At 44.6% G+C, this 12724-nt stretch overlaps 2 protein-coding genes across 3 annotated transcripts in view; both read left to right on the top strand.

Moving 5' to 3' along the window:
- Positions 1–4988, top strand: part of prr36b (proline rich 36b) — a 30147-nt gene extending 25159 nt beyond the window's left edge. For both annotated transcript variants that reach the window (XM_030058962.1, XM_030058961.1), the window contains exons 4-5: positions 938–1155; positions 1464–4988. In XM_030058962.1, coding sequence (XP_029914822.1) covers positions 938–1155; positions 1464–4594 — 3349 coding nt within the window. In that variant the 3' untranslated portion in view covers positions 4595–4988. The remainder of the gene's footprint in view (positions 1–937; positions 1156–1463) is intronic.
- A 2780-nt stretch (positions 4989–7768) lies between these two features.
- Positions 7769–9881, top strand: LOC115363095 (putative uncharacterized protein DDB_G0271606). The gene is made up of 2 exons (XM_030057171.1): positions 7769–9171; positions 9232–9881. The coding sequence occupies exon 1, from the start codon at positions 7769–7771 to the stop codon at positions 8825–8827; it is 1059 nt and encodes a 352-aa protein (XP_029913031.1). The 3' UTR covers positions 8828–9171; positions 9232–9881.
- Positions 9882–12724: the final 2843 nt, after the last annotated feature.

Genomic DNA, 12724 nt, shown 5'->3' with positions numbered 1-12724 from the left:
GTGATGGAATACTGATGTAAAGAAAGTTTGAAGTCTCTGAAAGTTCATTTTCATATTTTAGACCATTTTTAGTATATTTATTTTAGTGTAATATAAATCAATGGCTGGAAGAGAAATTATATTGGAATTGTAAAATACAACTGCCTTCTCTGCTCTTGGAAAAGATTAGCAGAAACATGGAGTACATACATTTTGTATGTACTGAGCCTCATCAGTCCTGCCTTCAGTCTTCTGAGAGGTCAGTCTTTAGTGATTTGTTTCATGATGTGATCCTGTCCACAAGCAGTAAGTGGATTTGGACTGCTGCTCCATCCATGAAAATCTAGCCAGGACACTGCCATGGCTGGTCTTGAACCTATTTAAAATGGTCCATCCTCTCCTTGACAGGTTGAGAGCCTAAGCCTACATCTATGCATCTATTTCACCTTTTTTATGTCATTGTGTTGTTTTTATTCTCTCAGTCCTCTTAATTTACATTGCATGCATGTATGCAAGTGTTTAAATGCACTTGTGAGCTGTAAGAGGAGTGAGTGCTGTGGACGGAGTCTATTGGCTCCTTGTCTCACATAGTATAACCAGCACATGAAGTGTTGAGATGGGGAGAGACCTGATGTTTGCCTCTAGCTGTAAGAGGTCTGGCAACTCTTTGGAAAGTTTGTTGTTTCAAACCAACCTAGAATATGACCAAGTATAAACAAACTAGTTTTTGAAATTATATTTATATTCTTTTCCAGAGCAGCTTACATTCAGACTGTTAAGTGTCTTTCCTCAAGCATTAGACACTGAACAGTCTTCAACAGTTCCTATGGCTCCCAGTGTTGCATTAAATTTGTCTGAACTGTGAGTTTACATTTACAGGATAGTCTCTAATCCTCAGGCCAGTCTGCCCCAGATCTGTACACTATAATATGATTTTCTCTTTGTCTTATTTCCTCAGGCCTACCACTGGTACAGCAGCATCTCGCCCAGCCTCAGCTTCAACTCGGCCACCCACTGCCAACACAGCCAAGAGCTCCACAACCACAGCCAAACCTGCCACTCCTAAAACCTCCACCACTCCCAAGCCTGCTCTCTCTAAAGTGACATCCACTACCCCCTCCGGTGGCAAGCCTCCAGTATCACAAGCATCCAAGACGACGACCCCTGTAAAGAAAGGTAACTCTGACAGTTCTGACATAAGCAGAGATGACAAGTTTTTTTTTGTTTGTTTTTTTTTTTTAAACAAGATTTCAGTTTTTCTGACATGAAACTCTCATTCATTTCTAGTGGAATCATTGTTGCTTCTCTGCTATTTCACTTCCTGAGGTCCATATCCTCATTGAAAGAATGTGAATGTGCTGTCATTATATGTCATAATGATTTTTTTTTTCTGTATTTGTATGTATCTTAATGTGCAGTCATTTTGTTAGGGGAAAACATTCCCTAATTCTAATTCTCCCTTTTACTGTGCTCTCCCTCTGTAGATGCTACCAAACCTACCACACCTGCAGCCAAAAAGCCGGCAGCATCTCCCCTCACCCGCCCTGCCTCTGCAACTAAGTCCACCAAACCAGAGACCGCAAAATCAGCTTCCAAACCAGACACTACTGCCAAAAAGGCTGCTGCAAGTAAGACACCCACCCGCCCCAAAACTCAAGAGAGTAAGCCCACAGATTCCAAGGAAGCTTCCAAGACGCCTGCTGCCAAGTCAGCTGCGACTAAGACCTCTAGCCCGAAGAAAACGGTGGGTAGCACCACCCCAACCCCCGTGAAACGTGGCCCCAAAGGCACAACCCCTGTCGAGCCTTCCTCTGACGATGGAGCAAAGAAGGAAGTTGCTGCTGCTGTTGCTGCTGCTGCAGCTATCGCTACTGTGGCAGCTGCCATCGCCAGGCCAGAGGAGCCTTGTGCAGAACCAGAAGCCGCAGCACCTGAGGCACCCGCCAAAGAGGCAATGAAAGTGGCTTCTAGTCAGTTTGAGAATGTTCTTGAAGCAGTACAGGAACCAACTCCAGAACCCACCCCAGAACCAGTCTCTGAACCAGAACTAGGGTCAGTGCTTGAACCAATGGCAGAGCCTGTGCGAGAACCAACACCAGAACCACTGAGAGATCCAACACCAGAACCACTGAGAGATCCAACACCAGAACCATTAAGAGAGCCAACACCAGAACCAGTACGAGAACTGACTCCAGAACCAATACGGGAAAAATCTCCCGAACCAATCTCTGAACCAACAGCATATCTGGCACCTGAACCAGTCCAGGAACCAGTCTCCATCCCTCAGCTCTCTGCACAGCTGGACATGATTCATCTTGATGAGCATACCAGTGACTCTGTCCCTTCCCTGGGAACCACTGTCATGTCTCCTCCCTGCTCCCCACCGGGCCCCATGTCTCCAGCCAGGGAGCCACAAAATATGTCTCCGCTGCTGGACATGCATGTTCAGCCTGATCCCTGGGACAGGAACCAGCCCCTGGCTCCTTCTACCATGGCTGCCCATAGCCCAATCAGTGAGAAGATGATATTCCAGACAGAAGAAGAAAAGGAGGAGAAAGATGAAGAGGAGGAGTATCTAAGGGAGGATGAGGTGGAAGAAGAGGAGGAGAAGGAGAATCTCTTCATGCGATCCTCCACATCTCCATCTGCAGATGGATATGTGAAGGCTCAGCCTCCATGTGAGGCTCAGCCTCACTTGTTTGAAGCCTCACCCATGGATGATTTCATGTCTGGGCACCTGATGTCACCTCAGGAAAGGGAGGAGGCAGTGGAGAAGGCTGACGAGGAGATCAATGAGGATGTTGATGAGGATGAGGAAGAAGAAGATGAGGAGCAGAGGAGACTGGGCCATCAACCTTCATCCATGTTCACTGACATGAGCAGTTCCCAGCCCTCTGAGGAGTTCCAGGTCAGGTCCTCAGCCTTGTGTGGTTCAGCTGGCTGGCACGGTGACGACCTGCTGTCTGGTATGGACTCTGAGGATGTGAGCAGCTGTACCAGCAGCCGTCAACAAGGAGTTTCTGACCTGAGCAGCACCCAGCACACGGCTTTACTGGAGGGCACACAGAGCTCAGACGCTCTGGTAGATTCAAGCTTCCGTGGCTCTGAGGGAGATGGCAATTTCATGGGTTCTCCCAATGTAGAGACCATAGCCAACGAGGAAGAAGATGAGGATGATGAGGAGCGGGTGGATGATATGGATGTCAGTTCAGAGAGGGTGGAAGACCATCACAAGGCTTTCAAGCAACAAGAGCAAGATGAGGAAGAGGATGAAGATGTGGAGATGCCCAGTGAGGGAGTGACGGAGAGTGGCCTGGAAAGCTGTGGGAATGTAGATGAAGATGATTTTAATGAGGAGGAGCGTTTGGACAACCTTAACCGCTCTGGTCCTCAGCCTGTCATTCCCCCAGCCTCTTCATGGGGCCAGACCAACCCCTTCTCTGATTCATGGGCCCAACCAACCTCGCTGCTCTCTGTCTCTTCTGCAAGCCCCCTTTCTGACCATGGTGCTGCGGAATCCGAGACACCCACCCAGTCACCTGCCCATGCATGGTTGGACAGCACTGCCCCCTCCCTGGCTCCTCAGTCAGAGCAAGAGCCTCAAGAGCATCAGTCTGCCCATGAGGAGATAAAGACCTCAGCCTTTGAGGAGGCCCATGCCCCAGCTGGTGCCCCTACCGTTGGCATGTCCCAGTCCAGCACCCTGAGTGGCACGGCTCTGGCTGTCCACAGCAGCAGTGAGACTAGCACGCCAGAGGAACTCCGTGACTATGACAGCAGCTCCGGAGTGGAGTCCCGTTCAGACAAGCAGCAGACCCCTGTACCCTCCACAGTTCAGCCTGACATGGAGCAGGACCTGGGTATCCACCTGGAGAAGGGCGATGGAGAGGAAGAGGAGGCTGAGACACTTCCTGCTGACGAAGTACTGGGGGCAGGACCTCCAACTGCTCCTGCCTCCGCCCCCTCATCCCCCTCCACCTCAGGAGATGAGGCCAGCGACACAGAGGGTGAGATGCAGATAAATGACCCTGATGCACCCATGACTATGGGCGAGAGTGCTGGGTTTGACAGCCCCCCTCCCACCCACAGTCTGCCTGCGCTGGATGAGGATGAGGAGGCAGGGGACACGCCAGCAGGGGAGGGTGAAGAGGATGGAGGTGGTGCCACCCCGCAGTCAGCCAACTCTGTTGCATCTTATGGCTTTGACTGCACCACATCCAACTCCAATGCCCACTCAATGGCTGAGAGCTGTGGGAAGAGCCCAGGTATCTTCTCCCTGGAGAACGAGGAACAGCTGCCAGAAGAAGCCAAGGACCCCTCTCTCATCAAGGAGCTGACCCTGCCCTCAGCCGCTGCTGCCCAGGCAGAGGACCTGCTGGGTCGGCCTGTGGACCTGATGCCCTTGGGCCACCCAGGGGAGAACCTAGCCAGCCTGGATGACCACCACTACATGCTGGGGGGGAAGATGGCAGGAGATGACCTGGAAGAGGTTGATCCACTGGAGCCCAGCCACCATCTTGGGGCTCAGCACGCTGGAGACTCCAGCGACAGTCAGCCGCCCTACTACTCTGCCATATGTGATAAGACTGATAGCTTTCTGGCAGGTAACGTATAAATCCCTCCCACCCCCTTTTGGAATGCACCTTTTCCCCACAACCCTCCCCCTTTACCTGTTGTTGTTTGTTTTCTCTCCAGTTGGGTTAGATGGCTAAAAAGAAGAAGAAGAAAAAAAAACAGGGGAGAGCAAGATTGTAGTAAAAGATAAAAAAAAAATAAACAAGGGGATGAAAAAATGACTGTAGCAATTTTCAAACAAAGCCTCCCTCTTTCTTACTGTTATGGTCATGGTTATGAGTGTATGGCTTAAACTTCTTTATGTACAATAGCTACTACCATTTTCTATTAGAATGTTCTTTTTAAGTAACACTGCATATCTGTAGCCCCTGACGGGGTATTGACTGACTGGTCCAATGTGACTGACCTTTTAAACCATAAAGGAAAAAAAAAAACACGGATGGAATGAAACGGACTCTACCTAATTGTGTATTTATCCTACTGTTTTTACCGATCAAATGTCAATGATTTTTTTGTTTTTGTTTTTGTTTTTTTTTTGTACTTGCTATTTGTTTGTTTTTATTTTGTTTTTGTTGGAACCTGGTCCTCCCTACCCTGTGTACACACGCACTCCATGTTCTCCTGAATCATAGGGATAGTCCCATGCTCCTTTTTTGAAGTTTGTGTTCTTGTTTTAAGACTTGACCATTTTAGCTATCAAATAAAGGCTAGATATCTTTTACCCTGACAGAATTGTTGAGGTGGGTATGAGAGTACTAGATTGCAGTTGGTGAAGTTTTTAATGTGTGCTTCAAGAGGTTCTACGCTCCTTGCATAGGTTGTTATTGCATATGATGTGCAGTCACGTACAGTATGTGTTTCAGGCATTTGGTTCAAAGTGGCTATGCTTCAAGCCAGAGTTAGTTGATCATTTGTGCTTCAGAAGAGACTAACAACTAGCCTATTATTTGTGAAGAGACCCTGCATTCCCCTGCATCTGTCACAGCTGAGCTTTACACTCGCTTAAACGTTTCATAGTGGGAGTTTGGTTTACTATTTCAACAGTATCTTGCATGTTTGACTAACAAGAAGACATTGTGTACTACCTGATGAAGTTGAAACAGCTTTACACTAGAGATGTTCATAAATGAATGGCTCACACTAACTAGTTTTTATTTCTCAAAATTCCATTAAAACATCATTGCAAGGCATTTTGTTCCTGTTTCTTATTTCCCCCCATGGATTCAGCATGCCTGGCATTATTGTCCTCATGTTTGAACCTCAGTGTATTTACATGTTTACACAATGAATTTCCCATGGCATCTCTTACTCTTCACCATGGGAATAACTCATAAACAGGAAGCGATGCAACATAGTTGAATGGTGTTGTTTCTAAAATGGAATTTTGGTCAAATCAAAGAGAGAAACCAACTTTTGTCCCAGTGCCCTGTTCTCCAGCATGCTTTTGTCGCTCTCTGTCTTTCTGACATTTGTGGATTCAACACTAGCTGACCAACATTACATTCAGAGCACATCCTTGGCAGGTGGTACTCACTTAACAGCCATTAGGCAGGAAATGCACCATACACTTCTTATATGACTTCAAGGTTTTATGCACAACTGCTCCACACTCTTCAACAAAGTGAAACCTTTTCAAACCCGCTTGTGTCCTCCTGAATGCTCCACTCTCACACATGCACAGACATACACACATACACACACACACACACACACACACACGGTCACTCTCCACATTTACAACCACAAACAGCACAAATGTCCTGGAACAACCTCCCTCCTTTCCAACCACATGAATGCATCCATGAATGAGGAGTTGAATGTTGAAGCTCAAGAGGATGGAAACAAAACACTTCCTCCAGTTCATGCCTTTGACCCTTTTCCTCTGACCTGCCTGTTCCTGCTCATTAAATCCCAGATATGGAGACACTCTGGACCCCTGTTTGTTGGTATTGAATTCACACTCCCTTTTGTCTACTCTGTCCAAAGGACAAAAAAAAGCACCCTAAGCTTTGGTAGTTCGCCAGATTGGAACTTTACTCACGAGATTTTGTTGGGTGAGCTTTGTTCCATGTTGTGTTTTGGCACACAGAGGCTTCCTTTTGAAAGAACAGAACAAATACAAAATTCAATGAATGAGCTAGATTTTCATGATGTATTTATGCAAAACATAAGACAGATATGTTAGAAGGCGCTACTACTTGAACTGGCTACTGAATTAGTCAAATTACATAATATATGCTAGGTTGAGCTGCAGTCAATCCATTGTGTAAAGTGTTTGTCATTGGTTTTATTCCCCATGTGTTCGTCTCTGTCAAGTAGCTGTTGTCTGTATTGTACTGAATCTAAGACTTCCGTCTTGCATGTTAATCACAAAGATGGGCATAATCCACTCAATTTATAAAAATGACAGCATTTCTATTGGGTTTTGAGAAATGACAAATTGATTCAGTCACATTTGGATTACCACCAGTTACGTGGTAGCCCACAGATATACTGTGTATTGGATGAATTCCCCATCACTGTTCACGGAATCCACATCTTGCACCAAAGCAGATTTCTTTGAAAACTACTCCCACATCTTATGAGCAAAGACATTAGTCAGCACCATTAGTAAAAGTGTTTGGGTGCCACTATGCTGGAGTACAATATGATGATGTTGTAAACAGATCTGTGCCAGTAAAACTAAGAAGCCTAAGAAGATGACGTATCAGGACAATGAAAGCAAAAAGCTGTGTAACAGTTAAAACACCAATATCCTGCTCATTTTGAAATATCTCTATCCATGCGAGTGATTGAAAAGATGGAAAATCAGATTATGCCAATGGAGCCAACTGCATTCTCATAATAATGTGACATCTTGTAGCAAGCTCTCAAGTGTTGTCAAAAGAGGACAGATGCCTGACGTTAGCAATAAATAAGTAATAAAAGTAAACAATAATCTGTGATGTCTAGCTCTAAAAAATGATAACTTGATTCAATATTGCATGGTTGAAGGGTTTTGCCTCAAACTGTCTTGATAGCTGAGATGTTCCTCTCTTTATACTAGAGCATTTTATTTGTAGATATTTTCCTGTGCTGTGGATGTCAGTTTTTATTTTCTCACCCCTTTCTTTTTGCGTTGCACCTTCGTCCTGTTGTGAAAGCTCTCCCTGAACCCTCTTCTTCCTGGCCCTTGTTGTTGCTCCACCCGTTCTGTTCGATGCATGCATCTCTAATGGATATACCAAGTGATCTTGACTGTCTCGCAGGAGACGAGAAGAGTGATGATGGGGATGATGATGATACCCAGTCAGATGAAGTTCAGGAACAGCAAATATCCTCACAGGAAGACAACCAGAACCAGAACCACATGACCACTGTTCCAATAGCCAACGGCCACTACTTAGCATTGGTCCCAGGCAACAGGAGGCCCATCGATCCCACTCTTGCAGCCCACTTTGCCAAGATTGCACCCCCACCACCTGTGGCGGAGACCAACAGCCATATTCGCAGTGGTGGAGAGCAGTTGAGGAGGTTGGAGCAGCACCAGGAGCAGCTGAGAGAGATGCAGCAACGCCAAGAGCAGGAGAGGCAGAAGAGGCAGTGGCTGGAGGAGGAAAGGCTGAGGCTTGAGCAGCAGAAGCAGCTGGAGAGGCAGCGCAGGGAACTCCTCCAGCTGCAGCTACAGCAGCAGCAGCAGGAGCACCGGCAGCGCAGACAGGTTCTGCAGTGGCAGCTGGAGCTGGAGCAGCAGTACCGGCTGCAGCAGAAACAGCTCCAACAACAACAGCAGCAGATGAGGAGGAGTCCGTCTGGAGTCATGCTCTCCCCGTCGTCAGGGCTCTGCACCATCTACGAAGCCATGGAAACGAGTGAAGAGGAGGATGAGGGCAGAGAGGAGTTCGGAGAACAGAATAGGAACACAAAACAGAAGCTCGAGGTGCTGGGGAGGAGAGTGCCACCCACCCAGACAATGACACAGGACTTCCACAGACAACTGCGTCCAGTGCCGCCACAGGACCTGGACTGGAACAAGAAGGTCGACATGGTCCAGCAACTCATCAGCCAAACCTTGCTGTTGTCTGGAGATGGAGGCTGCCCACCGCTCCTGCTCCTCCCTGTGGGTACAGGGGGCACCCTGAGTCCCCTGGAGAGCAGCATGTGGCCCACCCTGCTGTCCCAGTTCAGCCCGCCCTCCGCCACAGTCACCTCGGTCAGCAGCTACTCCCCAGACAGCCAGGGCAGCTCCTCACCAGGAGACTGGACTGTGGTGGAGTTGGAGACCCAACACTGACCACAGGGGCAGGATGACTAACCATCTGCCAATCAAACGGCCAGTAAATAAGTCAGTTAACCAATCAATATCTCACTCAGTTGATCAATCATTCAGTGCTACACTAGCTGATCTCTGAACGTGTTAAACATCATACCTCTGAATATCAGTGATAAATCACATCATTATAACACTTATAACTTTATGCTGCATATATATATATATATATATATATATATATATATATAATTTGAAAATAGCAAAATAAACCTGATCACAAGTCAGGTGTCACATGAACATGCATATTTCACTGTGACTTGAGAAAAAAATTGCAGAGCTTTATTTCTAGTCTTGTATATATATATGTGTGTGTGTATATATATATATATATATATATACACACACACAGAGAGAGAGAGAGAGAGAGGCTTAATATCATTACATTGAAATCCATACAAAGACATGCATATCAATACCTTGCATTAGAGCTTGTTTCATTACCAGAAGCACGTATTGACAATCCTCAACTGTCTTACTGTGGAAACACTTTTCATGTGTTCATTATGTATTATGTAAAGTTTCTTTTATATGTTTGCCCTGCTTAGATCCAGACCAAATATTGGTCACCTCTTAATGAGGGATTCAGCTATGACAAATTGCACTTCCTTTGTCTTCTTTTTTCTGACTGGAATATTGTGGAGTATTTATACAGGTAAGTGGCAGTACAGTTAATAGATTTGTGTTTAGTAATGAAACCCAAAATCCTCAGAAAGTGTGTGTGGGGAAAAAAAGAAAAGGGGAAAAAATAATTCACTGCCTGTGCTTGAAACATCTCATTGTGTGTGTGAGTGGAGAGAGAGGGAGTGAGAGAGAGAGAGAGAGAGAGAGAGAGAACTTTCCAACCATGGACCTTTTTCAGGCTTTTCGGGGACGAGTCATGATGCTGCGATGTAATGTTTCCACCCGGGTCTCTGGTCAGCGGTGTCACCATGATGTCACTGGACGAGGTTTTCAGAGACTAAATAGAGCTGTCAGTCACAGAGGAAGAGGGGGGGCGAGAGGGAGAAGAAGGCCCTCCTTGTTCTGCTGTTAGGGGCATCTGCTGGGGGTGGGAGGATGGTGCATAGGGGTTTGGGTGGGGTGCTGGGGGGGGTTGTTTGTGACTGTGGGTGGGTGGGGGTGGCAGGGGGTGGTCTTCCCTCTCACATTCCAAAGTTGTAACCTCATTTCCTGGGTCGGCCAGCATTCAGCAGGTCTCCGAGGTTACGGTGATGTCATTGGGGAAGAGAATGGATGATGTCTGAGGTGGAGACAATGTGCCATGCTGGGAAGGCTGGGGTGGCAGTGTGTGTGTGTGTGTGTGTGTGTGTGTGTGTGGGGAGGTGGGGGTAGGGGGCTGTTATCGTCAAATAGCAGTGTTGATCCCATGCCTAATAGAACATAAATATCACTGACTGTTTGGGAAACTGGGGAACCAGACTGTAGAGTTTCATCTATTTTGCTCTTTTGCTGTGCAATCCATATCTATATCTATATATAAACTTTATCTATGTTTTGTGCAATATAATAGAAAACATATATCATTAGTTGACTATGATTTGTGACAGGGAAGTATCAGGTATAAAGCAGCAGCTGTTATTCTGTTGGTTAAAAATGTCTTAATATATTGTGTGTCAAGACTAAAAGCACCTGTGTTTTTCCCTTTGTCTGCTCAAGGTAGGTCAGTCCCACATCATGAATTACATGACAACACTGCCCCCTGGTGGCTAAATAAGTGAGATCTACCATAATTAGTAATTAGTGAAAGGTTTATTTACAGTAAATCATTAGATCTGTGTTTTGTATTCAAATATATCATCTGCTGTCTTTGCATTGGTGTGCTGCTATTATGACTATAAAGAGGATATATTTTATAGCTTTTTAAAGGGTTATGTGGATTCAAGATTATTACCGTTAATGACAAGTCATTTCTTTTTTTTAGACAAGCATGAACAGGATCTAGATTTTTAAATGATTTAACAATGACATCCACTAATGTTTACTCCATCTACATGATGCATGTTCTGTCATATCGTGTTTGTGTTTAAAAAAGTGAAAAAGAGCCATTACTAGATCATATTATTATATTATTATACTCTTCATATCTAATCCACATGGTTCATCAAGCATTAGCATTACACTATTATATGGAAACAAGCACAATTTACATTAGTGCATGAACTTGTAGGAATGGAACCATGTGCACCTTTATCACTATCATTATTAATTTACTAACAGGTCTGTAGTGCCTCAAATTCCTTTCCACTGATTTTTTGTGTTTAATTTTGCAATTAACAGTTTTAATATAAAGCACCTGAGTGTGAAGTATTTCTAACTTGATTTTTGAATGTGTTTGTCTTTTTTAAAAATTGTATTTATTTATTTAATTAATTTATTTATTTTGTAATTCAGAAATAGATTTAACTTGTGTACATTACTAATGTGTTTGTCTTGGCTAAATCATTGTTAGTATGAAATGTGAGGGGAAAAAAAAACATTGCTTGAAATATTAAATAAAGTTGTTTGAAATATGTTTTCCATGCTCACAAAAGTATTTTAAGTATCTTTTTAAGCATCAATACAGAGGGAAAATCAAGAGAGGGAGATACATACCAAGAGGCATTAAAGACACATTTTACAGTGTTTTAGTACTACTGCATTTTTTAGTGCTATTAGGGCTTTTGTCATACCTTGATACTAAATACATGACAATATACAGAAGGACCACTTTTATTTTGTAAGGTAAGGCGTTTAGTTGTGAAAAGAAATTTCCCCTAGGGGACAATAAATCTAAATCTAAATCTAAAATCTAGTTAGAAGCCAAGCAGTTTGTTAGGTGGTGAATGCAACAAAACCAGCACTTGCTTTTTTTGATGAGCTGACATAAAGGGCGGGCACATAACAAAGCAGCAGGCAAGGGGGAATCATCATCGTCATCATCATCGTCATCATCATCATCATCATCATCATCATCATTTAGAAAACAAAATGAGTCCAAAGAAGAACGCACTACTATTCAGTCAGCTTGGCAAGGTCACTTCATTTCCTTTAAAACAGGCTTTAAGCTGGCTGGAGGTAAATTAAATTGGCTATGGCTGCTTTGTTTTTCTGCAAGTTCAGCCAACAAAAGGACATTTATTTGATGTGTGGAGGGAAAGTGGGGCTGCTGTTCCCCAGTCTGATGGTCTTGGGTGGGGAGTGGCATGCCTGGTAACTGGAAACCGCTGTCCTGCAGCGATCTGTTTCAGAGGCTGTGTGAGTGGAGGGTGTCTCAGATGATGATCTGTGTGCAGGGGAGCTTTCTGGCTGAGTGGCTGAGTGGCTTTAATATCTCCAGTGACAGATATCGCTTCCTGTCCTCCTGATTGCCCTGCTCATCTCTCCCACCGCAGGGTTTAGCAGCTTTTTAGAAGAATCCAATTACAGTTTATAGCTGAGAACACTGTACAATAAACATCTCTCCTTTTAGGATACTAGCATTGAATTGTTAATTTCTTTATGTCCATGTGGTGAGTTTGTCTTTTTAATTCTAAGGCAGCAAGGTATCATTAGGTGTCCTTCCAAAAATGCCTAGTATGTCCTGAATTACAGGGAAATGAGTACAAAATGCTGCACAAGACTTCTAGATATTTTCTATTTGATGTGATGGTGCAGTCATAAAACAACGACATCTTGGCTTTGAATGTTATACTCAATAAAAATGTGATGGAGCTCCAGCCAACCAATGCAATGAGCAGAAACAGAATATGTAGGTGAGATTATTGTACAACATGGGAAAAATGTTTAGTCTAACTTTGAAACTACATAAGGGAAAGTTTAAGGGGAAATCAGAGTTCAAGTGATCAAAGGATGGCTACACGTGGCTGATGAAACACTGGT

The sequence above is a fragment of the Myripristis murdjan genome, chromosome 8 (genome assembly GCF_902150065.1).
Source record: "Myripristis murdjan chromosome 8, fMyrMur1.1, whole genome shotgun sequence".
NCBI lineage: Eukaryota > Metazoa > Chordata > Actinopteri > Holocentriformes > Holocentridae > Myripristis > Myripristis murdjan.
The sequence above is the reverse complement of the archived record's forward strand: the minus strand, read 5'-3'. Positions and strand labels throughout refer to the sequence as shown.